Source organism: Cygnus olor, chromosome 1 (assembly GCF_009769625.2).
Source record: "Cygnus olor isolate bCygOlo1 chromosome 1, bCygOlo1.pri.v2, whole genome shotgun sequence".
In the NCBI taxonomy this organism is placed as follows: Eukaryota; Metazoa; Chordata; class Aves; order Anseriformes; family Anatidae; genus Cygnus; species Cygnus olor.
In genome coordinates this window covers 59,030,967-59,058,180 of record NC_049169.1, presented here as the reverse complement: position 1 = coordinate 59,058,180, position 27,214 = coordinate 59,030,967, and the positions used below count along the sequence as shown (strand labels likewise).

General features: G+C 43.4%; 1 protein-coding gene across 1 annotated transcript in view; it reads left to right on the top strand.

Moving 5' to 3' along the window:
* Nucleotides 1–27,214, top strand: part of STAB2 (stabilin 2) — an 89,484-nt gene that overhangs the window by 46,379 nt on the left and 15,891 nt on the right. The window contains exons 31-57 of the mRNA XM_040560551.1: nucleotides 517–594; nucleotides 773–865; nucleotides 969–1,076; nucleotides 3,461–3,592; nucleotides 4,622–4,747; nucleotides 6,139–6,195; nucleotides 7,747–7,842; nucleotides 8,364–8,559; nucleotides 9,119–9,214; nucleotides 10,174–10,219; nucleotides 10,932–11,008; nucleotides 12,526–12,651; nucleotides 13,205–13,278; nucleotides 15,181–15,252; nucleotides 17,167–17,286; nucleotides 17,654–17,701; nucleotides 18,831–18,914; nucleotides 18,993–19,139; nucleotides 19,552–19,683; nucleotides 20,018–20,077; nucleotides 20,605–20,781; nucleotides 20,861–20,950; nucleotides 21,756–21,902; nucleotides 23,084–23,140; nucleotides 23,891–24,014; nucleotides 24,275–24,424; nucleotides 26,968–27,072. Of these exons, the coding sequence (XP_040416485.1) occupies nucleotides 517–594; nucleotides 773–865; nucleotides 969–1,076; nucleotides 3,461–3,592; nucleotides 4,622–4,747; nucleotides 6,139–6,195; nucleotides 7,747–7,842; nucleotides 8,364–8,559; nucleotides 9,119–9,214; nucleotides 10,174–10,219; nucleotides 10,932–11,008; nucleotides 12,526–12,651; nucleotides 13,205–13,278; nucleotides 15,181–15,252; nucleotides 17,167–17,286; nucleotides 17,654–17,701; nucleotides 18,831–18,914; nucleotides 18,993–19,139; nucleotides 19,552–19,683; nucleotides 20,018–20,077; nucleotides 20,605–20,781; nucleotides 20,861–20,950; nucleotides 21,756–21,902; nucleotides 23,084–23,140; nucleotides 23,891–24,014; nucleotides 24,275–24,424; nucleotides 26,968–27,072 (2,818 nt within the window). The remainder of the gene's footprint in view (nucleotides 1–516; nucleotides 595–772; nucleotides 866–968; nucleotides 1,077–3,460; nucleotides 3,593–4,621; nucleotides 4,748–6,138; nucleotides 6,196–7,746; nucleotides 7,843–8,363; nucleotides 8,560–9,118; nucleotides 9,215–10,173; nucleotides 10,220–10,931; nucleotides 11,009–12,525; nucleotides 12,652–13,204; nucleotides 13,279–15,180; nucleotides 15,253–17,166; nucleotides 17,287–17,653; nucleotides 17,702–18,830; nucleotides 18,915–18,992; nucleotides 19,140–19,551; nucleotides 19,684–20,017; nucleotides 20,078–20,604; nucleotides 20,782–20,860; nucleotides 20,951–21,755; nucleotides 21,903–23,083; nucleotides 23,141–23,890; nucleotides 24,015–24,274; nucleotides 24,425–26,967; nucleotides 27,073–27,214) is intronic.

Here is a 27,214-nt window from a genome sequence, read left to right as displayed (position 1 = left end):
AAGGTATTTTTAAAGGTAAATAGCTACATCTGAGAGCCCTTCCACCTCAGCTTTTTTATTTAGTGCTCCATGTTCTGAGGAGGATTTTCTGGAAATACATATGGCACATTTAAGCACATCAGCCCCCTTACAGGAGGGAAGAGTTTTCCCCATTGAAGGAAAAACCATGAATGGGGTTCTTGAGGAATGCACAGACATGGGAGCGTGTGACAGCAGTGGTGCGGACGGGATTCCATCCTGCCATGGGCAGGGGTGAGCGCACCAGCCCTGAGTGACCACCCCAATGTTACCCCATGGCTTTGCTGTCCTGCACACGGGGAGTAGCACAGAGTGCCCACATCACCTCTTCTGCACATGTTTTCCTGAGGACAACCTGGCCTCTGGCCTGGCCTGGCACTAAACAGGGCTGTGGTGGTGCCCCAGGCCAGCGTTTGGAAAGGTGTGGAAACCCACAGCCAGAAAGCTGCAGCCCCCACAGTGCCAAAGCAAACCCCCTCTCTTCTCCTCTCCTTTCAGAACCTCACTGTCGAGGGTGCTCACATCGTGGCTGGCGACATCGCATCCACAAACGGGATCATACATGTTATCGATAAGGTATATGGCCAGGCAGGGAGGATTTGTTCCTCTGCACCACAAGCAATGGAACATAGTCAACCGCTCTTGCAAAACATTACTTGTGTAGAACAATATTTTCTATTGCATCTGCTCCTTGCAGCTGCAACCATAGCACGTGAACATGTATTGACATGGGATCTATCTGCTCTTTTTCCAGGTTCTGACTCCCCTCCGAAGCACTGTCATGCCAAGGCTGCTGGCCCGCCTGGAGCAAATGCCCGATTACTCCATTTTCAGGGGCTACATTATCGTAAGCTTTCACACCTTTTTAAGTATAGAGGTTTGCATTTGAACTACTATCAGAATATCAGTGATCATCCTCTTTTGTTTGTTTTAAATGTGTTTCACAACAGCAATACGGCCTGGCAAGCGAAATAGAAGCTGCAAACACATACACGGTGTTTGCTCCCAATAACGATGCCATAGAAAATTACCTAAGCAAAAAAAAAGTTTCTACTCTGGTACGTATTACTCACAGGATATTTCTTAACAGCTCAGTTTCTCATTTCAGTGTCAAGTGGATGAATTGAAAGGATACAGAAATAGGAAGAGGGATTAGTTTTCCAGGAATCCAGTAAGTTTGTTTTTACCACCAGAGGAGATGAGGAGGGGTGGATCCACATGTATTTTCCTGGCTTGCTAGAGGAGCCTAGCTGTTTGTTCTGGGTTTTGTCCTTCTCTAAAATAAAACAACTCCAATAATATCCAAGACATTTCATCACTAGACTTTTCCATCTTACACCCTAAAAGGAGATCAGTACAGGAACGACCAGGAATAACACTGAAATTAATTTCTTAGGTGAACAAGTCCAGTCCTCCATTGTCATTGTCCCAAAATATTCTGACTCTTTCTTAGAACTAGTGAGACATTTGTCCATGCCACTCCTGCTGGAACAGCATTCACAAGCCACTTCCTGCAAACCATTTCTAGTCCTATCTTACAAGCACTGCTGGCCAGTCCCAGGGTTCAGGGTTCAGAAAAATATCTGAAGTTTTCCTGGCTAGAAGAATTTCCTCTGGCAAACCCGTTGCTGCTGCCCTCTCCCAGCAGCCCACACCAGGCTCATGCCCGACCCCACAACCAGCTCCTCATACCAGCATGGATGTGGCCATCCCACCTCTCCCATGCCAGCCTCTGGCCTCACTCCCAGAGCCGGTTTATATTATTTTGACAGCACACCTCTGGCCAGTTCATATTCCTTTATTCTGATGCCAGCACCATGCTTTAGCTGAAACAATTTCTGTTTCTCTGGCATTTATGCCTTGACATATTTACAAGGCCAAATGGCCTTCTCAGTCCTGTCAGTCTTCTCCCAGGTTATGCTGTTTCCTGGGTCATCCCATCTCCTTTCTTCACATTTGCTCCAGTTTGAAACTGCTTTACTGAATCCAAGTATCAAGAATCACCCCTTGCAGAGGAAGCTTCACTCATGACTTGCACAATGACATTAATACTTCCCTGCCCCTTCCATAAATACTCACACTGTGCACTCTCTCCCCACTTTCACGGTCTCCATTTACAGCCAGGAAGCTGAGGAACACAAAGTTCAAATGACTCATCCCAAGACATTTACCTCCAACCAATAGACCCATGACAGCAGTCCTGATTGCTACCTCACCGGAAGAAATCACACATGATCAACCCAAATCTTCTCACATGACTTTTGAACACTATTTTAGTTAGTTTTAATAATATCCTCATTTCCACATCACTATAAGAAGCATCTATAATAAATCTTTGAGAGACACACATGTAGCTTTAAGGCATCAGTCCTGTTGGACTCGTGTTGCACACAAACAGAAATTATTTTCATTTTCACTGCTTACAAGTATGCTTCTTCCATCTTTCTTCCATGCTCCCAGCCTTGCCTGGTGTGGTGATTTGACAAAGAAAATCAGAAAGCAACAGGAAGATGAAGTCTGCCTAAGCCTCATTCTTTTTTGCAAAATACCTTGTGAAAACTTTCCTTCAGAGGGAAGAGCTCGGCACAGGGAAGAGATGCCATTTCTTGGCCTCTGAGGAAGCAAGGTTTTGTTCAGAGTGACTTCTCACTCTGTTGGTGATTAAACATAGAAATGAAGATGGATCAGAGTTAACTTTCCTTCAAAGCATACAAGTCAGCAGGATTAAACATTGGGCATTGATGGAGGTCTATACCCTAGCAGTTAGCTCTATCCTAATTGCCACCTTCCTGCCTACCCGCAAATATTTCTTTGTCAAGCCTGTGGAAAACAAAACAGAATTGATCCCACCTATGAGATGTAGAGGCCACTACTTCACCCTGTGAGCAAAGCTAGGCAATGTCACAAATCTTGCAGCCTGGGGTTACTTCATGCTTTCACACACCTCTGAAGGAGCCAAAGAGCAAGTAACAGCATGAATGTTCAAAACAAGGGGACAGTAGGCAATGGGATTAGCACAAACGTTCATTTAAAGGTTATTCAGGATTTGCCACAGGGAGAAGGAATGGGTAAGAAGATTATAAAAACATTCTTGAATGAGCAACTTTTGATATCAAATGTAAAGTTCAGCGTGTATCCTAAGAAAATCATCTGATTAACTTTTCAGTGCATCTGTCAGCCAGCCCTATGCACAGAGACACTGCCAGAAACAAACAAATCTTTGTCCCCATCAGTTAATTAGCCTTTTATCCCCCATGACCAGTAAAAGTTGCTTTATGACAGGAATGCAGACTCTGCACAGTAGAAAATATGAAATAACCTGACTGCTGGAGAAGCTTCTCCTTAAATTCAAGCGATTTTGCTCATACCCTTTGGGAAAAGTTTTCCAAAATAACTTTTCATACTTTGTTATGTAACTCTGAATTTAATCGTGTGTTTGCAGGTTGAGGATCAAATCCGATATCACGTTGTGATAGATGAAAAGCTCCTGAAGAATGACCTGCACAATGGCATGCACAGGGAGACCATGCTCGGGTTCTCTTACCACATTGGGTTCTTCCTCCACAACAGCCAGGTACTGCTGTCCTCACTTTCTTGATTTCGTAGCAAGTAAGCAGCCAGAAAGAGCTGTGCACACCACATCAGCTTCTGGGACTTAACAGCACAAAAGATGTCACTCAAATGGAATGCCTCTTTCAGACCTGCTTAATTCAAAGTCACCGTGGAAGGGGTCTTTGACTGGATTTGATTTCAATTATGCTCTTCACATTCATCATCGCTTCTTAGAAGCTACTGTGGTGGACATGCATCTCTAGCTGCCACAAGCTTGCATTATAAAGCAGTCATTAATCTGACTTCCAACAGCTATTAGAAACCTGCCTTCAATTATAACACATGAATTCTATTTTCTGTGGATTTACTCCACTTTCAGACCTAAGAGCTCAAAGCACTTGGCAACAAATATGAGTTGCCTTTCAGCACCACTCATGGGAAAGCCAACCACAGAAAGATTAAGCAACCCACCCAATTCTGTGGCACGGCCAAGAAGGGAACTTAGTTGTCCTCCCTCTCTGTCTCAGAGCTTCCTCTGGGCACAGGCAAAGGAGAACAGGAAGCTCCTCAGCAAAACAATTTCAGCCCTGCTGCTTGCTCTGCAGAGCCTTGGAAAAAGCAGCTGCTCATGGGGCTGAGGAGGACATAAAGGGAGTGTGGGGGTAGCAGTGAGATGCTGGAAGCCCTCCTTGAAGGAACAGCTTCCAGAAGGTCTTCCCTGAAGCTCCCTCATTCCCCACCTCCCCAGCTTGACTTGTTTCAGACTCCTTCTTCAAACCCTTTACCTTTACACCCCACAGTGGAAAAAGCAGCTCTGCCAAATCCTGTTGCTACGGATCTTCAACAGGCTGCACCTCATCTCAGGCCTTCCAGTCCAGCAAAGCGCTTAAATGCATCAACTGGGATGTGAGCAAGTGCTTGAATTTGACTGCACTCTTTAGTTTTCCTGAAGCAAGCCATATGCACTGTTTTTTCTTTCACCCACTACCACTCCTGTTACCATATAACTACAAAATATCTCTGCTGCTTTCTGATTGCATTTCTTTTGCAGCTGTTCATAAATGATGCACCTCTAAGTTATGCAAATGTTGCAACAGACAAAGGAATTATCCACGGATTGGGAAAAGTCCTGGAAATCAAGAAGAATAGATGTGATATTAATGATACTGTGATCACTGTAAGTGGTTCTGTTTGTATAGACGGTTGAAGGCCTATCAGAGGCCATAGTAAAACACAGCTAAAGCGTACAGGATACATGACACTATTTGCCAGAAAGGAGTGCATGCAGTTTCCACTAAGGAAATTCCTACCAGAGTTTTGGCAACAGTAAAAACTGATTTGATTCTGCAGTCAGTATACTGACTATACCAACAGCCTGGATAATACAGAACACCACAAGAATAAGCCAATTCCTAAGTTTTAATTTTTCAGTAAATAATTATGCACTATGTTGATACATCTTCTCAGCCAGACCACTTATTTATAAAGTTGTTGGAGGTGGGGACAGTGTAAAATATTTATATTAAGGAAAAATGGGTTCTTTTCATTCCAGATACAGATTACTTCTGCATATACACATGAACTCCTTGTGCCCTCTGAGTAAAGCATTCTCCCCATTTTTTTTCCCTTTTTGCATATGAAATACAAGTGGTTTTAAATTCCTATGAAGAATAAGATGCGGTTTCCTCAGACTGGCAGAGAAAGGTTTTCTTTGTCTTTTCTCATGAACAAGTGAAATAGGACAGCAAACCAGCAGCATACCTTCCTTTTTATGGAGCATACAACAGGCTAGACAGGGCAGACAAAGTGAGACTTGTGCTTTACCTAAGGCGTATTTTACAGGTTTATGAACTTCTGTAGACTAATACTTTTCCTTGGAATACAACCCCATATTTTATTATATTTCACTTCTGGCTTTTCCTCATCTTTGCTCAGTTGGGCACTAGGCACAGTCCTTTGCTTTCTCATGGAAAATTATCTTCCCTGCTATGTTTTAAATGCAGCAACATACTTAAACATATTTAAGCCTTTCTACAAGTAAGCACAGATTTAGCTAATAGGAATAATATTAAACGTTGTATATCAGCTATATACCATATACCTAGGGGGTTTGCAGGACCTGACCTTACAGGTGTGAATAATTCTAGGTTATATCTGCATACACACATAGCATAGGACCACATGAGATTTCTCTAAACTGCCATTGCCCTTGTGCCACAAGTGCCACATATCCAAGCCTAAGATTTGCTTCATATTGTGATTTCAGTGGGTAGGTCTTTGGAAAGCATCACCTTAGAACAGCATAGCATAACCAAAAGAGCTTTCCCTCTCCTTTCTGTGGGAGGCTTCCTGTGAGCAACCCCTACAGATCAGCTGGTGAGGATGTTCTTCTTTATTGAGCAGTCCAGCTACTCTCACCACCTTTAACAAAGGGTTTATCTTGACTGTGCACCTCCTGACTCACCTTGGAGCTGGGGAAATATAACAGGAAATTATGCATTCTTCTATTAAATAAGCTGTCTGTAGCTCTACACAGTCTTTGTTAACTACCTTCTATTTGCGTTTAAGGAAAAGTGCAGAATTTGTTCACAGCCATCAAGTTGTCCCCCAGGAACAAAAGAAATAGTAAGTACTTTATCATCAGTACTATTATATTTTTTTTAATCAAAACTGAGCATAGATGCATTCAATCCTGGTTTTGTTTGCTTTATATGATTGCCTCAGTTTCAACAAGTCATCATGGTTACTTTGGCCTGCTACATACTTTACTCACAATCAGCAGACTCAATCCACTCTTGATCTAAACCACCCTGGGAGCAAGGGAGCAGACTCAAGAGCAGCTTAAAAACAGTTTTATCTTGAAAGACTAGTTTCTAGTTTACACTGGGGCACCTGAAGAATCCTTTTACTGCAAAGGTTAGCTCCACCATGTAAAACTATGAGGGAGCTGAGCATGGTCCAGAGTGTTTGCTACAGCAGTAGCTTCTACCCTTCTGACAGAGAGTACAGAAGGGCAGTCAGTCTGAACCCAGCATCGTGCCATGTGTTGCAAACATACAGAGACCTGGAGGGTTTAAAGACTTCAGGTGCCCAGGTCCCACACATGGGAACTGTGGATATTTAGCAGGCCCTTGTCAACCACAGGGAAACCTAGAGCCTCTTTGTGTCTGAATTTCATAGAATCATAGAATGGCCTGGGTTGAAAAAGATCTTAAAGATCATCTAGTTTCAAACCCCCTGCTCTGGGCAGGGTTGCCAACCGCTAGAGCAGGCTGCCCAGAGCCACATCCAGCCTGGCCTTGAATGCCTCCAGTGATGGGGCATCCACAACCTCTCTGGGCAACCTGTTCCAGTGCCTCACCACCGTCTGAGTGAAAAACTTTCTCCTAATTTCTAGCCTAAATCTCCCCTGTCTTATTTCAAAACCATTCCCTCTTGTCGTATCACTATCAACACATGTAAACAGGCATTGCCCCTCCCATTTATACTCTCCCTTCAAGTACTGGAAGGCTGCAATGAGTACTCTGGGAAAGCCCCTCTGTTGGGATTATATAAGCATATTTTCCTTTATACTTTATACTTTTTCTTTTTTCTTTTTATTAGACTAATTGTGTCAGTAATAGGATTCCAAAAGAGATCAAATCCCATACACCCAATTAAACTTGGCTGGCAAAGCCCTACCAAAGTACTCATGAGTAAAACTCAAACATGTTAGCATTTAATTAATAACGAGCAGCTGGATGCTTATCTCAATCTCCTAACAAGTGTACAGCCAGACTGGTACATCTTCTCCTGAAAACAAACTTCCCCTACTGTTTCCAGACCTGGAAGATAACGTATTAATAGCTGTTCTTGCAGTATTTTGACACTTGGCTTTCCAAAAGAGAACTGGGAAAAACAGGAAATGTTGCAGAAAGAAAGTTTGCACAGAAACTTATTCTGAGCAGAGGCAATATTAGACATCTTTGCCACAGGGCACTTAGTTAAATTGAACATATATTCTCCAGCAAAAATCATTTTAGCTAACTCATTTTTATTGCTACAAGTATTTCCTTAGCTTTCATTGCAACTGTATGAGTCAGCGACAGCATACATAATGTCAAATTTTTTAAAACATTTGAAAGTCATTGATCAATATTACACAGAAGTGCAGCTGTTTCTCCAATGTTTGCCCAGGCAGGGGAGAAGAAATACTGTGTCTTCTCGGAAAGCAACATGAGGATGTACACCGTCCAGATCGGATGCCAGCCAAAGTGCGCTAAAACTGTCATTGTGAGTACACCGTTCCTGTCACAGGAAAGCCAGAAATCCCCATCCTGAAACTTCACCCTCCTCATAACTGTCTCTAAACACACACACAGCACGTCCAGGTGGTCCCTAATGGCTGTACACAGAGGTCTTGTATTTGTCTGGGGACTGGATACAGCAGAGGTCAGAAGGCTAAACGCTGCTGATGGCTGGAGCAGGGGAAGGAGTGGGATGCAGAGGGAGTTTGGGAAGGGTAACACCATGTTTGTCCCTAGCAATTCCTCCACCTTTCCCTGGGGTGGCAGAGGACACCCACATCCCAACAAGGACTTGGGGTGGCAGCCTGAGCCCAGGCACAGTAAAGAGCAAGGCCACAGACAGCAGAGCTCAAGCACTGCTAAAAATCCACACCTACAGCTCCCTCCACCCAGCAGCAGTCCCAAGAGACAATGCCCGGTGGCCATATGCATACAGCCATGCCTGGAGGGGCCAGGGTCCCCTCTGCCCTGATGCTGACCTTCAGCATGGTGTTTCTCTGCCTGCAGACCAGGGAGTGCTGTGCTGGCTTCTTCGGGCCACAGTGCCAGCCCTGCCCTGGGAAGGCTGGGAGCGCCTGCTTCGGCAATGGTGTCTGCATGGACGGCATCAACGGCACTGGCACCTGCCAGTGTGGAGCGGGGTTTGTCGGCACGGCCTGTGAGAGCTGCAGCGAGGGCAAGTACGGCCGCAACTGCGATCAAGGTACCAAGCGCCCCGAGCCACACTTGTGAGGGGGGTGAAGAGAGGGTGATGAGGACTGAAGGGAAATGATGAGGCCTGCAAGGTGCAAAAGGAAGTCACTGTGGTTAGCGACCTACATGGCCAGCTTTAAAAATAAGGTGTTTTCCCTCAGGTTTTCAGCTGACCTGGGGGAAGTGCCATGTTAAGTCTCCAAGGGGAAGGTGAAACCTCCTGAGTCCTTCTAGCTGCATTCATTCTATATCCTGGAAACCTACATTGCTTTCAAGATAATAGGCCAGTCCTAGAAATATCACTAACTCCTTTTCTTTCCCTGTTATGGCATTTTCTCACTATTTTCTTGATAGAGAAGACCTTACTTAAAGACAGCGCCTCCTACACTGGCTCTTTGCAGGCTTAGAGTGGCATCCAGCATGAATAACCCTCTTTAACACTGCTTTTTCACCAATGGTTCCCATTAAAACACAGTTTCAGTCCCTGTATTTGGGAACAGAGGAAAAATAAGAAAAATTTGAAGTTAGATGCATTCTAAACGCCGGTTTCCTCCCATCTCCCCCCACAGTGTGTGCATGCGTCCATGGGAAATGCAGCAGCGGGATCGATGGGGATGGCTCCTGTGAATGTGACGTCGGCTGGAGGGGAGTGACATGCGAGAGTGGTGAGTGCCCCTCCTTTGTCTTCTGGGGAAAGCAGCGAGCATTTCAGGAAAGGACAGAACTGCAGCAGAGCCAGACAGACCAGAGCCCAGTGTCAGGTGTCCAAGTGACCAGAGCCCAGATATCCAGCAACTTCCCATAGGCCCGTGCTCAAGGAATTAATCACTGTACTAATAGCAAGTCAGCTGCTCATGAGACTTAAATGCCTTACTTAGCTAATTCTCTAGCTGTGACACCCTGTAGCTGTCCCAGAAGAACATCCTGTTTATTAAGGCTGTGTATTTTGCACAGCAGAGTTAGATAGCACATTCTAATCCTCAGGTCCTCCTTCCAAGAGTTTTGATAAGTTGATATAGCTATACAACACTGGATATTAAATTATGCTCTTGTTAATGCAATAAAAATTAACTAGCAAATAAATCAGTTTGTCTTGATTTAATACAGCTCCTATACCCAATTAAATTACATTTAGACATAATTGAAATGTATTAAATATCTATTTTAGAAATCTGTATAATAAATTTTATAAATGCATTAATAATAGCATTCAATATCTATTGTAAATTTGCTCAGGACAAAAACAGTAATGAAAAGAATTTTATAGCTAATGCTGACAGAATTTCAGTGGAATTTGAGCAACTTTCAGTTCCTTTGGGAACCCTAAACTTACATAATTAAGCTAACTATGCACAAGACTCACCAGAGTAAAGATAAATGACAACAGGTAAAGTGTTTTCCTGACAACATGCTGACATGCCTTTTCTTCAACACCACGTTTAAATGGTACCTGCTGATCTGTAGAGAGAGTCATTTAGCCAGAGGGAAGGCCTGCTTCCTTGTAAGCAAGTGATTGCCTGGTGCAGGAGCCAGAGCTCTGCATGGTGGTCATGTAAAAGTAGCAAACTAGAAGGATATTGACTTGAAAAGCTCTGATTCCTGTTTCTTTTTTTTTTTCTTGCAGAAATCAAGGATGATGCATGTAACACCTCATGCCATACTAGTGCTAAGTATGTATAAACACTACTTTTTTGGATGAGGGAGGAGAAAAAGGGGATCTCTTGCAAAAGTATGGCCTCGCTTGCTCTTTTTGAAGACTTCTCAGCAACACAGATAACACTCTTGCTTTTCACCTCAGAGATAAGGGGCAACGTTAATATAATATATTCAGTGATGAGGCTGAAATGTTCAAAAATATCAGTGTTAAAAGGGGAAACAATTGAGATTTAGGGGGCAAAGGGAGGTAAGACATCCCACCACACAGTAAAGAAAGACATTTAAACCCACACTTGCATACAGAAGGCTAAACTGTACCCCCCTGCACTTCTCCCCCTCAAAAAAAACAAACAAACAAAAAAAAAAAACACCTTGAACCTGGGGTACTCAGACACCCACCTACCACCCCATGAATATCCATTCTGCTGTGTAAGTTGAGTGTACACAAACAAAAATTTGTGCAGTTTTTGGGTGAGCAGGATTTTCTGAGGTTCTGCATGAGAAAATAGGACAGCTGATAGCCAAAACATGCGTATTTAATACTTAAAATAACATATCTAAAACACTTTCAGAGAGCTTGGTCTGGCTAAGTTCATTTTTATGGTTGTTACTGCAACATACTATGTGGTTAAACACTTCTTTATCTCTGTGCAACTTTACCTTTGGAACAGTGCAGAGCAAAAGACCTGACTTTTTAATGTCACCTGCCTCTTTTCATGTGTCTAGTTGCCTTCTCCTATCGAACGGGACTGCCTATTGCAAGTGTGCAGCTGGATTCACAGGGAATGGGACATTCTGCACAGGCAAGTGGACTTTGTCTCCCTGTTGAAAAAGAGTGCCTGAAATGCACTGTGATCACAATGAAATAGTGGAGCTGGTGAGAGATGAGCACTCCCCTATGCACCAGTGAAAAACAGGAATTGCTGCCAGTTTGCTCAAAATGAGTGAAAGTGCAACAGGTGCAGATTCATAGCAAACAAAGGGATCAAAACCTTCAAGTTGTGGGGCATTGTGCTAAGGGAGGCCAGAGAAGAGGGAACATACTGTGCACAACCCAGGCCCCATTGTTTGCAGAGTAATGAAACCTGGATTATGACTTTTACTCCTTTTCCAACAAAGCCCAGCAAACAGAGACCAATTCAGGGTACAATAGCACTTCCAGATATTGAGAGCCGTATACCCCTGCCATTTCCTCAGCCTTTTGAACTTGCACAGATTTCTGGGGTGATAAAATTGACTTCTGGAGCACGGAGATCTGAGACACCCTCAGAAAAGGGCAACAGCAGCTTATCCTAGCTGTCCCTCCAAGAGCCTCAGATATCCAGATTTATGAAGTAGACTGTTTCCAACTACAGTGGCTGTAATGTTACAGTTTCTTTACCTAATCCGTAACTGATTAAAATCCTAATGCTCTTAGGAACAGAAGCATATCTGCCTGACAATGGCTGGCAGGGTCCTAATCAAAGACCTTAACACTCTTAAACTCTGGATGCTTTGATTTTTTCTTCTGGCACAAATTACCCAAGGCCATTTTAATGTACCAGTGTGAAATCTCCCATGCACAGGGGGATGTAGGTTACCCTATAGGGGCTCCGTGCTCGCCCATAGACCCCTGCAGAAGGATTCCCAGGCAAACACCTACAGAAGTCATCTCCCCAGGCTGGCTGTTAGAGCTGCTGGAACAGCCATTTGAGGCAAAAACTAAAGTAATGTTTGAGCTAGTTTGATTCACAGTGGAGATCAGAAGAGGCCCCCTCCCTGCTTTCTAGGTAGCCAGGCAAGATCATTTTGTGAACCTCTGACTCATCCAGGGCTGCAGAACAGCACAAGCTTCCATCTGAGTAAAAACCAGGATTTTTCCCTCACAGGAGGGCTGGGTGGTATTAGAGTCAAGACCTCCTATTAGAGTCAAGACCTCCTGCAAGAAAAGGCCATTTGATCTGTGTGCAGAAAAGGACACGCTAAGGAAAAGCTCCAAAAGCCTGTTTAATCTAGAAAAGAGTACAAAGGGCCCTTTTTTTGTTGGAATGTGCAGAATCATGAAGTGGGAAGTTACTAAAAAGCAGTCCTGGATGAATTCTTGTCTTCCAGACCAGACACATCTCAGCTTTCCCTCTTGCAGTAAGAGATAATAAAAAATAAACAAATAAATAAATAAATAAATAAGAGATAATAAATAGCTAGCACTAATGATATCTATGACCTCCTAAATGAGAAACATTCAGAAGTTGTCAACAAATCCCTTTAGGAGTTTGAGACAACTATCTGAAAGAAGCTATATAAGCATATTGGTTTAAACTGAGTTGTCACCTCTGTTCAGCTATTGATGCTTGCGAGACCAGCAATGGTGGCTGTTCGGACAAAGCAGAGTGCAAAAAAACGACGCCTGGAAATAGAGTGTGCATCTGCAATTCTGGGTACACTGGAGACGGACTAGTCTGCATCGGTAAGCATTCCCAATGTCTCATATATCACCAGGAGGGAAATTACAGGAGTGAACTTTCCTGTACATGGAAGGAGATCCGTGTTCTGCTATGATCCTGAGTGCAGTTTCCTGATACTAGAGACCTTGGTGCCAAAGGCACCTCAACAGTCTTTCTTGCAGCACCACGTGGTTAATACTACTTGACAAACCTTGTCATCCAAAGCAGCGCAGTGTGACACCAAAATTAATAAAGATCTACCTCTCAGCAAAGATAGCCCCATCACTAGCAGGTTCATGCGCTCATGTTCCTCTGACCATTGCAGACTTAAAGACTTTGAGAGACTGCTGTACCATACCTCTCCCCAGGTATGGTTTTAAAAATGCTGACAGCAATGTTTTAGCTTTTACCAAGGCAACTACAAGGGCCAGACTGATAATAACGAAATCAAATGACTTTCATTGATTCACAGCTGTCCAAAATCTGCATTCCTAGCATGCTTAACTTAAGATTCACCCTTCTTGGGTTTTCAGAAGTCACTCATTTTTATTTTTTGCAACTGTTTGTTTTACAAAGAAATAAACCCCTGTCTGGAGAACAATGGTGGATGTGACAGAAATGCAGAATGCACCCAGACTGGACCCAATCAAGTGAGTACTTTGTCAGCACAGATAAATAAGACTGGCCAACTGCTTACAGCTTGGGGTGGGGGGGAATATTCCTATCTCAACTTTGTTTTTAAATGGAAAACTGTGTTTCGTACTAAAAATTCTAAAAAGTGTATGCTTCCCTCAAAAAATGTATTTGAGGGGGAATCTGCACAAACATGAAAAATTGGATGTCATTGAGAGAAATTACATTCTATGATTCTATGAAATCCAAAACTGCAGAGGAAAGCAATATTATGCTATTTCAAACAATTGTTTTTCCCCCTTGGGAGGTTTTCATGTGAAAACCTGTTAGTTTCAAAGTATTGCTAGATGTTTCTTTTTACTATTATGGAATTTTTCCATGGACAGTTTCTATTTCAGACTAGCCCTTTTCCCAACGTAACTCAAGCGTAACACAAAGAAACAAAAGAGGCTGAATCACAATTCTGCTACAACGGTTACAAAATACCAGCACCTCCTCTTCCAGTGTTCTACAACTCCCATGCAGAAATACAGAGTATTCTCCAAAGAAAGAAGTGCAAAAGGGCTAAGGGGAAAAGGGTTAACAAGAAACAAATTGGCCCAGGCAATCAACTGACAGATTAGTGTTTCTATTTTTATACCAGATCCATAAGAAGCTGAATTCCCCGACTGCAGCACTTCCTTGTCATCCCTCTACAGTTTCATATTGGTTAGCAAAGGACTGTAATCCTCCAGGAGGCACTGTACAGCCGTATTTATTTGGGAACAATGCAGAAAACAGATCAGGAGTCAGAAGCCAGCTCCTGCCTTCCACTTGTCCAAGGACAGGAGGGGCAATAATCCCCATAAGCCCTTTTAGCCTGTACTGATCAATTAACTCTTTCCTTTGGCTGTCATTAGCAAGTGAGCACATTTCTGATGGGAACACAGAACCACTTACTCCTTCCCTGGCCCTCTGAACAAGACAACAAAGAGCTATTTTCTTCCACAAACCCTCACTGGTAATAGAAGTAGTGGCCGCAATATAAGTATTTATCCTTCCTTACCCATGGGAATAGAGTTAACATGGGAGCAGTAATAACCTCTGCTACAAAATCCCATCCCTGCAGAGCCAAGCCTATAAAGGCCAGAAAACATTTTGCTTTCTGTAGGAGTTTCAGCTGTTCAGATACATAAAATTCTGCTATTACACTGCCTAGCACATTTTTCTCTGATACAGAAAACTCCTTGCAAATTCAATCTCCTACATATTAAATGTGCATTCTAAAATGAGGGCATCAAGCAGTGAATTGGAGAGAAGTCATTTATTTGCAGCCATGTCACAGTTATCACAAAAATGAAAAACTAACTGCAAACCAGAGCAATCTTGACATAAACATCAAATACGTTGCCACCAAGCGCAAAGCTATCAGTAACATCAGGACACAATCCCAAATGTATTTTGCAGATATGTTTCATCTCTTAAAAAAAAAAAAAAAAGACAGAGAAAGAAAGAAATACCAATTTACAGAGATAAAATGGGGGAAATGAATTAGGATTTTAGCCTGTTTAGTGACAAGATGACTATCTGCAGATGTCCAAAGGGTCATTTCAAGTGACCAGAACAGCAGAGGTGAGACAGAGAGATGGACAGGCAGGGAAGGGGCACATAGGGTCTCTTGGAAATTGTTATTTCCCAGTTTCAGTCTATGGTTTCTCAAGCTGGCTAAGAAGCATCAGCAGAAGAGATGAAGTACTTTTAGCTTAATAAAGTTTAAATCATCTCACTAAGAAATGGGATTCTGAGTTCCTCCCATTTACCAGAAGCATTAACTTGGGGGGGGGGGGGGGGGGAGGTAAATTAAATTAAATATAAATGTGCTGAAAAAAAAAAATCAAACACCTTTCCCTATATGTATGCTTCCTATTTTTCCTCCGTAGGCAGTATGCAATTGCTTGAAGGGATACTCTGGAAATGGCAAAAGATGCACATACATCAGCCTGTGTTCACAAGTAAGTATCACTTTAAGGAGAGTACAGTCTTGTGATAACCATTACCCTCTGGGGTTTGGTATGCATTCAGAACTAAGTCAGATAGGTAGATCACTCCTTCTATGCCCAAAAAACACTTAGATTAGTATCTAGTTTTCAAACATGTTTAGTTCAGTTCTTGCTTTAGTGCTGTTACTATATTGGAAACTATGCAGTAAGGACTTTTCCTGGACCACAGCCTGGACACAATACAAGGGCCTGGACTCATCACAGAGTCCCAAAAACAACTTGAAATCAGATCTAGAGAAACAGACCCTGGTCTGTAATGGTAAATTGTAAGTCACATCTCCTAAGCACATTTTTTGTTACTGATAATTCAAATAAAAAGCCACTATATCTAAATGTGTGTTCGCGACCCAAAGGGCTAACCAACATTTTAGTTAGTATGAGGGAAGAAAAAAATGCAGTTTCTTGGCAAAACAATTAAAGAGCATTGGACAAATGATAAGAGACAGAAGCGTGAACTATAACTTGTTACCTATAATGACAAAAAAAAAAAAAAAAAAAAAAAAGATGTTCAGGGGTCAGTTCTAGCTGTTCTAGGAGCCAGGTGACTGGGAACCAAAGAAAAGAACCTATGATAGGTCCAAACCACCATGTATTTTTAATATTCTCCTGTCACTAAGCCCACTAGTGTGATTTGGGACCATATCTGGGCAGCCTGATCAAGAGGAATGACCAAGAGTCCAACACATCACCTTCTCAGGCTGAAATATTTATAGCCAAATCAGAGCAGCAAGTCCTCACCCTTGCTGGGTCATTACCAGTGAAATCCATTTTAGGGCAAACAATTGGAGGCCTGGGCATGACTGGAGTAGACGATTCCAGTGGAGGTCCCAGGCCACTCTCTCACCTGGAGCAAAGCTCCCATGGAGCAAGTGAAAAGCCAGAGCCCCACAGCCCGACATACATCCCTGTAGATGCATCATACAGTGCATAACAACACTGCAAGCTGCAGCAGAGGCAGGTTACTGAACCATGACCGAGGACACAGGGTGGTAGGTGGGTGGGGAGATTAAAACTTTTCTTCATCGGAAGGTCAAAAGAAAAAAAAATTCTCCATGCAAATCATTTCTCTTCTTTGCCTCCCCAACTCCACAAGTTGCAACCGAGGTTTTCCCGTGACATTCCCCATCCCGACCTTCATCTGTCACTGCAGACTGAGAATTAGCCACATCCGTTTCACACAGTCACTGCTAACCACGTGTTCATGAGCAATGTGGTGCTCTGCACCAGCCACATTGCTCTGCTTCTTGGCAGGCTGCAGCAGGGATATATCTACTCTCCCATACACATTAATCCTTTGTGCTCAGAGCACAGTGACAATAATTCTCATCGTCCCTGACTGGCCTGTCAGCAGACTTTCTCTAACCTTGAAAGGTTGCTGAGACGAAAGAGCAAGGGCAAAGTCAGAAGCTGGAGGAAGGATAGCTCAAAATTATGAGCCACTGTTTCCTATGCTTTTTCTTTTTCCTGTGCCATGTTCTGGCTATTTTGCTTCCACCTGGCTAATTATGCCATAAAAAGAAAAAAAAAAAAAGAGCCTTAAAATGTTACCATCAGACTAGAAATTAATCTGTCTTCAACATAGCCAAACCTCTGTGCAGTAAAGCCTCATAAAAAGCTATAATAAACCCAAAGGAGTTTCTGCTCCTACTCAGGGCCCATAGTAAAGGATCCCTGAGATAAGCATCACTGGGAAGGACACCACAAAACAAGCACGTAGAAGGAAAACAAGACAACTTTCTCAATTTTTCCTGATTTGCTCTCAAGTTCAGTCCTCATAAGCTATATACGTGCAAAAAAAAGTGATGACCTAGAATTGTTTTATTACACCTGGAAATGAAGGAATATTTTAAATTTTGGTCTTACCAGAATAATGGAGGCTGCAGTGAGTTTGCCATCTGTAACGACACCGAGCTAACAGAAAGAACCTGCACCTGCAGACGTAACTATGTTGGAGATGGATTTAAATGCCGAGGCAATATCTACCAGGTAAAGCATTGTATATGTCTGCTTGTTGTTTTTCAGATAGCTATTTCATACAACAGCTGTCTCTTGAAGACATGCCTATTTTTTCTTGGATGCCTTGGTAAATCTAGCCCACAGTTTGCAGTTCGTAGAAAACAACTACACTGATGGACAGTTGTTATGACCGCAGTACTAGCACATTAATACTGGTATTTTTAAGTTTCAAAGAAGCCTGTTAATTCATAGAGCAAGGTAAGATAAAACAGGAGCGATGGGAAACATTCACTCTAAGCCAAAATTTCCTTCTTTTTCAAGTGCTGCATTTGGTAGGATTCTATAGATGTTGCTCCAGATTTGCAGCATTGTTACAAAGTCTTGTTCTTGGTTGTAGGAACTTCTCAGGGACTCCAACACATCTAGGTTTTATTTTCACTTAGAGGTAAGAAAAGGTTTTTTTGTTTGTTTGTTTTTTGCATTGAGGGTGTGGGGGGGGGTGGGAATAGGCAAGGATCTGTTGTGTACCAACACCCTTCAACATAATCAGGACCGGATTTGGATCACCAGTCCCAATCGTCAGTCACTAATACCAGAGATGCTCCAATTTAAACTATTAACTGCTATTAAAAACTTCTAGAGAATTAATAATTAAGAAAATTAGGGGAACGTAAGACCTCTAGACCAGGCATAAAATTGAAGCATTTACCTGTTGGTCTGAGATCTTCCAGCACTTGTCTGAATTCTGAGGTGAGCAAATATCAATTTTCTACCACCACTGTTGCATTTCCAGTTTGCTACACCATTTCCCGTTCTCCTTCTGAAACATCACAGGATGTTGATGTGCTTTGCTGATGTGCATTGCCAGTTGTTGCTGCTTTCCAGAGAACAGCAGCAGAAATTACCTGCTTACCCATGAGGCTCAGAACAGAATAAATCTATGTATTGGCTTACTAGTCAAAGACGTATTTTAACTTTGATTCTGCTACCATAGTAGATGAATGAATTTGTCTCACCTTAGCGGAGCTCTCTGCTTATTTCAGATTACCAGTGGTTATTGCAATGTGCCTACAATACTCCAGGTCCATTTGTATCACTAGCAGTAATCAATTTATGCCTAGGTATGAGCAACCATGTATCAGCTAAATGCATACACAAACACATTCAAACATCCATTTTTAGACCTCTCAAGATTAACGGATTTATTCAGTCTCCTTGCCCAGAAGGAAATAGCCCCCTTCATCATCCCTACACTTAGCATTGATTGAGAGCTTTCCCTCTTGTTGTCCTGTTCATTATTGTAGAGGAAACAGGCTAAGCTATAAAACAAAAGAATGAACAAAAGAGAGAAAAAAATATCAGTTTTATGCACAGTGGTTGCAGGCGGGGATGAGAAGGAAAGCCCACACCATAGAAAGAAGTTTCTCTCCCCCTCACGTAGCAGTGATTGGAGCTGAGCGTGTGGCAGCAACAGGGCTGTGGGCACCACCTCCCACACAGTGGGGTTGCCCTGGCTCCACATGAGCTATGTGCACTAACGACTCTGTTCTGCTTTGTCCTTTTAAATCTGGCAGGCCTTGTCTATCAGAGATATTGCTGGCCCAGGCCCTTTCACTCTGTTTGTGCCTCACACAGACGTATTAAACAGCAACCCACAAGTAAGTAAGAAGGCTGGGAGTTTTCGGATTGAGACACCTTGCTCAGCTGCATCTCAACTCCTCTGCTCTCTGTTGCAGGTGAGGGACTGGCTCGCCAAAGGGGAGATGGCACAAATCCTTCGGTACCACATGGTGGGCTGTGCCAGCCTGCTGTATAGCAACCTGAAGACAGTCAGGAACGTCACCTCTCTGCATGGGGACCAAATACAGATCACCTATTCTCAGGTAACAGGGTGAGGAAAAGGTAAGGGTCTGAATAATAAAACTGTCTGCTCTCATTTAACCTTTTTAAAAAGTGTAATGTTCCTTTTCCTCCTCTGATGCATAAAAATAAATAGTATTAAAAAATTAAAAATTGTCCATTCAGGCAAAATATTCAGTACTTACCTGCTACGTTAAGACTGGAGTTGTACCATCCTTGCTTTGATGCGAGTTGTCTTACCCTCCAGCTCTGGTTTGTTTGTGTTCTCTAAAAAAACCTCTCTCTCTCATCATGTTTGTAAAACCAAGAAGTAATTTATTAAAACAGAAGCTACTACTTGTTTCCAAGAAAGGAGGGTCACTCTATAAAAGAAATTTGGCATAAGCCTCACTGTCCAACAAGGTTCCACAGGAAACATCTTTGTTGCCTTTTCAGAATTCAGTGTATTTGAACAATAAAGCTGAAATTATATTCAGTGATGCTGTTGGCACAAATGGCGTGATTCATATCATAAACCAAATCCTGGTCCCATCACGTATTCAGGATTTCCCCCCAGGTCCTAAGAAGGTGAGTGCAGCTTTTTGCCGTTCTCATCTCAGGGGCTTTTATATCTAGCTGTAACTCTAGTTATCATGCAAGTCATAAAAAAGCAGCATTGCTAAGACAACCTTATTTGTCAATGTCAAGTTATTTTTATATAAGTTTAACACTATATTTAAAATTCCTCTTATACTGTTCTTAGCATAAATGTAATTCCTGAGTAAATTCCACATGAGGCTTTTACAATGGCTTTGATTTCGTAACAAAAAGCTTACAGGGGAAAGCAAGCTAATATCTACTTTTAAAATATCCGTATGATGTATTTATTAGACAAATCTCCTGACTATTCCTTTCTTTGTAGGAAAGCCTAAAAATGGTTGCAGCCAAACATGGGTACATCCTATTCAGCAATTTGCTAGAGGTAAGTGGACAAGAGTCAGCAGCTATCAGGCACAGGTTTTAAACAAATACAAGCAACAACAACAACAACAAAAAAGCACAGACAGGATGCACAATATCACTAGCAGGATGGTGCTCAGTGGAGCCAAAGGACTCACAACAAGGTACGTGACACCCCCAGTCACCACCTGGCTCCCTCCAACAGACATGGGGGAGATGTCAAGCAGATCCACCGCCACGTTTCCCCTTCCAGCCCAGCTCTGTCCTACCATGTCAAATTACGTGGCCAAGGTTTGGCCCAAGTATGACTTTAAGCCCAAAGCTAGGCCTGCAACATGATTTTTGGTGGGCAGATGAAATGCTTCTGGGTCATTTAACTCAACTTGGACAGCTCAACTGTGTTTTTTAAAGTCATGACATTTGCAAGCTGGTGACCAGGCAGCCCACATGGCCACTGCATCCCAGTTATGCTAGCGTTCACCTCCTAAGGTCGATATCCTTTTAGAGGGAGCATTAATCTCATACACATAGAATTTTGGCATGTTGCAGAAAAACAACCTGCTTGGGCTGATCAACGATCCCATTCACAAACCCGTCACGCTATTCTGGCCCACGGACACAGCTATCCGTGGGCTGCCGCAGGAACAGCAGGATTTCCTCTTCAAGAAATCCAACACGGACAAACTGGTGCAGTACCTCAAATTCCACATCGTCCGTGACGCTGAGGTAAGACCCATGCTTTTTTAAGACTATTGCTAAGGCAAAGACAGGGAAGCCTGGACATGCACATCTCCCTTGTTTCCAGGTTTTGGCCTACCAACTCCCTCGCTCCACCTCACTGAAGACCCTGCAGGGCTCCAACCTCAGCATTAGCTGTGGAGATAACAGGGAGATTGTAAGTATTTTCCCTGCCAGCACCTCTACCATTAGATTCACTCATGCAGACCCCCCTGTGCCTGTGCACAGTCCATAGAAAGGATCAGTAACACCAAAACTTAATTTCTCCTTGCCTGTCCATGCCAATAGCCACAAAACCACAGCAGCCACCCCAACCCATTCAACAGGCTAGATGGTTTGCAAGATTTTTTGGAGCTGTCATTTTCTCTCTTGTAAGATGCTATTTGTTCAAAACAGCTCTCAGTTACCTCAAAAGACAATACCATCACATTAACTTCTCCTACAATGAAATACACAATGAAAACCAACTAGGACAAACCTGGCTTTGGCAGAAGCCTCATGGATACAGCATCTGGGTGCAAACTCTGGTTTGCAAGCATTCACAGGCTAAGATTGTAGGCAAGTATGCAACCCATCAAGACAAAACAATGGTATGTTTTTCCTCTGCAAACTGATCACACCCACACATTCTCAGGCAAGCATCTGCCTCTGCACATGTGGCTAAGCTTAAATGCATATAAGGTACATCCGTGGACACTCTGTCAGCTTTAGGAAATGGAAAGGATCTGCCATCTGTGAGATTGTAGCACTGTAATCTGTAGGAAAAGAGGTCTCCAAATTGGTTTTGGGCCCCCGCAGCCATCAGGGTTACCTACAGGATAGTTTGACACACCATTGTGCATCAGAGCATTCCTACAGAGGGAGGATCATCCCTGATTCCCATCCAGGATCTGGATCCAATCTGACCCCACAGAAAACTGCCTCACCATTTTTCACACCACTCTCCCCATCCCCTCTCTCAGGGCGCCCTTTTCCTGAATGACAGACAGTGCAAGATCGTGCAGCGGCAGCTGGAGTTCGACGGGGGCATTGCTTATGGCATTGACTGCCTGCTGACGGACCCCAGCCTGGGGGGGCGCTGCGACAGCTTCTTCACCGTGGAATTCATGGTCAGTCCAGCTTTTTTGATCATTCTCCCACACACCGAAGCCACAGCCCACAGGCCAAACACTGTCCTCAGAAGGACAAGGGGCAATGCTCACAGCTGCTTTGACACTACCAAGGTTAAGTCTCATCACTTCAGTCTGGATTCACCTGTGCTTTGTCTCCACCACACTGGTTAGAGCCATGCCCTTGGTCTCTCGTATTTCTTGCTTTCACAGAATCTTTCTCAACACACCTAAATAGGCACTGCTAGCACGGAGGAAGTTTCCTCCACGAACTTCAATGTGACCTACAAACAGGAAGTTTTGAAACTTGCAGATCTCCAGATGCTCCCAGCACACACAGGGTACCCACACACTGTTAGTGAGGGCCATGTTGGCATCCATAGGAAGAAGGAAGGCTTCTGGAATTCATCACTGACATTGAACACCCCACTGAAAGCATTTTTCAGAGGGCAGGCACTTGTTGCTAAAAATGGACCAAGTGATGGTGGTAAAACAGGGATTTCCTGACAGGCTCAGGCAGCTTTGCATCCTCCTTCTCTCCCTGGCTAGTGATTTTGTTTCTGAAGCTCTTGTTGGTTTCAGTATTTCCAAAATGAAACATTTTTAAATGGTTTAAAGACCAAATTTTCTTTAGTTTAATTCAAAACTTACAAAAAATACTTAGAAGTAAATACATTTTCATGTAATTAGTCTGAAAAAATATGTTGGAACTTATATTTCAGTTATAAACCCAGTGATTTTGCATAGCCCATATGCTTCAGTTACCTTTTGTTTCATGATTTTGTTAAACAAAATGGATATAATGCCATCAGGTCAGGTCAGTGTTTCCTGAGAAGTAACTGATTACCAGTACTCCAAATTAGACAGCCAGGTCTGATGCACCTCATGTCAATATTTGAAGAATATCCATATCTCCCTTGCGTGCTTGTTTAGATCAGGAGTAAATTTCTTCTGGTACAAACATTTGTTTCTTGCATTTCTAGGCACTAAATTTATGTAACTATTTTGTTGTCATTCTACAACAACTTCGGAGAAAGGAGAGAAATCTGTTTCAAGCATGACAAACCCACATTCTTTTCTGCTCATATTTACCGCTCACATCGAACAGACACTTCTTGTCAGTTTGGAATTGCCTTTTGCTGCGACTATGTTTAATTTTTTTCCCCTATTTTGTACAACAGGGGTACTGTGCTAGCTGTTTCAGTGGTTCTAAGTGCCCTCCAGGGACAAAACCAAAGGTAATACATTAATCTTGCATTTAAGCAGCCTAACTTGCTCTTCTCTGTACTTCACCTCTATAAATACCTGAGGGGACAATGTAAAGAGGATAGCGCCAAACTCCTCTCAGTGGTGGCCAGTGATAGGACAAGGGGTAATGGGTATAAATTGAACCACGGCAGGATTCATTGCTGTATGAAGAAGAAATTCTGTACAGTTCGTGTGACAGAGCACTGGAACAGGTTGCCCAAAGAGGTTGCAGAGTCTCCTTCTTTGTAGATATTCAAAACCCGCCTGGATGTGATCCTGTGTAACATGTTCTAGGTGACCCTGACTGAGCAGGGGGTTTGGACTAGATGACCTCTGGAGGTCCCTTCCAACCTCAACCACTTTGTGATTCACATACACAACTAGAATAAGTTGCTTGGCAAAAAGAGTGAAACCTCAACAGTGAAACCATACTCTAAAGTGACACCATAAAGGCCCAGGGACAAAGCTGCCCCCACGCATGCACCCACATAGTGAAGGGATGACGTTGGCCTCACACAGAATCTGCCGTAGCAAGTGCTTCATTTGACTTCAGAGCAGCCCCTCTGTCCTCATTAACAGAGCTTAGCAAGCTGGGTGAGAAGACTGTGGCCTCCCACATCACATTTTGATTCAATGTATAGCAGAAATGGCAATTAGAAAAGAAGAACAACCCAGACCTCCACGTAGCACTCATCTTCCTGTGTTTTCCCCCTCTCTGCACTGCCACATGTGATGCCCAGGAAGGGATCCACCGATGCACATACGAGACCTACGGGCTGCGGAGGGACGGGTGCCGCAGGAACTGCTCCATGCTCATCCACACAGCCAAGTGCTGCAAGGGCTACTTCGGTCCAGACTGCCAAGGTAGGACCCCCTGAGCACAGCCTTTCTGACAGGATTTGTAAGAGCATCTCAAGGATCTCAGCACCTGAAGCTTGCTGTCAGAAGCGTCACAGCTGCTTTTACAAATCCTACCAGAGATGCATTTATAGGTATTTCCATGTTCAAGATTTGACAAAAAAATAATGAACAGCAACAATGAATAAGCATGCACTTGAGCTCAACAACCAATTTCTGTTTTTTTTCTCTCTCTTTAAAACAAACAAAAAAAACACACTTTTCAGCATGCCCAGGGGGTCCAGAGATGCCATGCAATAACCACGGCTCCTGTGATGATGGATATGCTGGGACAGGAGAGTGCCGCTGCAACAGTGGCTTCAATGGGACTTCATGTGAGCTGTGTCTACCAGGCAGATACGGCTCCAACTGCAGACGTGCGTTTAAGTTTCCTTTCCATACTGCTGCCCACCTCAAGCCTAAGCTATTTTGTCAGTGATCGGTTTTTAAGTAAACCAAAAAATGGTTCCTCCTTCCAATACTACCGTTTCTCTTGAGCACTTCCTCACACAGAAGGATGGCTTGAGATCTCAGAATGGAGGAGGAGAAGGCAGTAGGAACAGAAGCTTTCCTTCGCTTTCCCTGCAGGGCTTTTCCTATTTTTGCATGGTGTGTAAGTAATGTGAAATGGAGGCACAGTCACCAAGCATTTTCAACTACAGCACAGCCTTCTCTCACATCCCCATAAAGGGCATGGCAGCATTTTAGCAATACAGCTCCTTGAGGATTGCAGGAGGCCAAGGCCCTGCACTACTTTTGCAAAAGAAAAGATAAAAAACACTGAGATGAAGGTAGTTTTTGTAGAGGGACAGCAGCCAAGAAACTGCTCACATAATCCACTTTGCTGTGGTCTTAAACGTAGCTGAGTTGGAACCAGGATCAACATCACCCTTTGAACTCGAATATTTTCTCAACATAATACCTTCAGAGGGGAAGCTACCATCTTAACACTTCCATCGTAACTGTGTACATCTGTAGTGCTCATGAAATGCATAGGGTTGGGGGGTTAGAGGCTAGATACCTTTAGGTTGAAAGCAAGGTATCAGGCTTGGATACCAATGCTCAGGACTAAGTTTATCTCCAATTTTTCCATTTTAAAGGACACCATAGCATAAATTCCATTTAAGCTGATAGATACCATGATCAGTTTCAAACTAACAACAACAAAAAAAAAGTCTTATAACCCCTTCTTTTTAATGCATACTTACATCAACCAAAAACTAGGTAAATGGACTAAAAGAAAGTCAGAGCATGAAACTCCTTTTGAGCAGGACCAAGTTTTCACAGAATGAGAATTTCACCAAATCCCACATCATTATACTCATTAAACAAGAACATTTGAGGAAGAGAGATGAGGCAAGAAAGGATGATAACTTCTTTATATTATAAAAGAGAGAGTTATTAATAATTCTTCAAGAGGGACTCAGCATGAAAGTTATTACAGCACCAAAGAGTGGGGGAAAGACATCACCTATGGATTAAAGTAATCCCTCATGCTTCAGCTACAGGGCACAAAGGGTAACGCCCCACATATGAAAGGAACAAAAGGAATGCAGAAGCTTTAAGTCATGAAAATGTCTAAAACCTAAAGAACTCATTACAGGTAACTTATCTATACAGCAAAGTTCACTAACCTCATTATTTGGCTTCCTTAATTAGACAGACCTTCTCTCTTCCCACATACCTTACATCTCTCTGGCTAAAAGGCTTCCCCACAACTAGCAGGTGTTGCATGTTAGGACAGGATCAAGCTGGGTCTTCATCTCAACCATTAACTCCTTCCTGCTGTAGTTTTGTGAGGTTTGCTACTCCTATCACTGTGCAGTTCAATAGTCATTATCAGAGTCACATTGAACTAATGCCAATTATAAAATCATAAGATCACAGGATAATTCAGGTTGCAAGGGATGTCAGAAGCTCTCCAGTCCAATCCCTGCCCAAAGCAGGATCAGCTCTAAGCTCAGACAACGTAGTTCAGGGTAGATAGAATAGAATAGCATAGCATAGCATAGCATAGCATCGGTAAGGTCGGAAAAGACCTCCAAGATCATCTAGCCCAACCAACCCCCCCCCCCCCACCACCAATGTCACCCACTAAACCATGTCCCCAAGCACCACGTGCAAACTTCCCTTAAACACCCCCAGGGACGGTGACTCCACCACCTCCCTGGGCAACCTGTTCCAATGCCTGACTGGTCTTTCTGAGAAGAAATATCTCCTAATTTCTAACCTAAACCTCCCCTGGCGCAACTTGAGACCATTCCCTCTAGTCCTATTACCTGCGAGAAGAGGCCGACCCCCAGCTCCGCACACCTTCCTTTCAGGTAGTTGTAGAGAGCAATAAGGTCTCCCCTGAGCCTCCTCTTCTCCAGACTAAACAACCCCAGATCCCTCAGACACTCCTCACAGGACTTGTGTTCCTGGCACCTTCACCAGCTTCGTAGCCCTTCTCTGGACATGCTCCAGGGCCTCGATGTCCTTCCTGTAGTGAGGGGCCCAAAGCTGAACACACTATTCGAGGTGTGGCCTCACCAGAGCTGAGTACAGGGGATGATCACCTCCCTGGTCCTGCTGGCTGCACTATTCCTGATACAAGACAGGATGCCATTGGCCTTCTTGGCCACCTGGGCATACTACTGGGTCGTTCATGTTCAGGCAACACCCCCAGGTCATTTTCCTCTGCACAGCTTTCCAGATCTTGTTAGGGCTTGCAAACCTCTGAGAATGGAGACAGTCCAGCTGCTTCAGGCAGTTAGGCCACCTGGCTTCATGGTGAAAAACAGTGAGGTTAGACTTAGCTAAATTATTACTAGGTAATACTGTATCTGAACTGACAGTCTAGGGGATGCTTCTCTAGGGAATTATTTTCTCCTCTCCCAATGGCAACTGTATAAATGATCTTTCTGCATTTCTTTTGCAGTCTGCGAATGCAAGAACAATGGGCAATGTGAGGAAGGATATTCAGGAACAGGACGATGTTTCTGTGAAACAGGATGGACTGGCCGGCTGTGTGAAACCAAGCTAGGTCTCTGCCTCACCTCCATGGACCCTGTCACTTGGAGCTCTGGGTTGATAGCACTCACAAGTCAACAGGGGGGTTGCATAGAGGAGAGTGAGAAAGTGCTAATAATATCAGAAGCTGTCAGTGGAGGCTAAGGGAGCTCCCG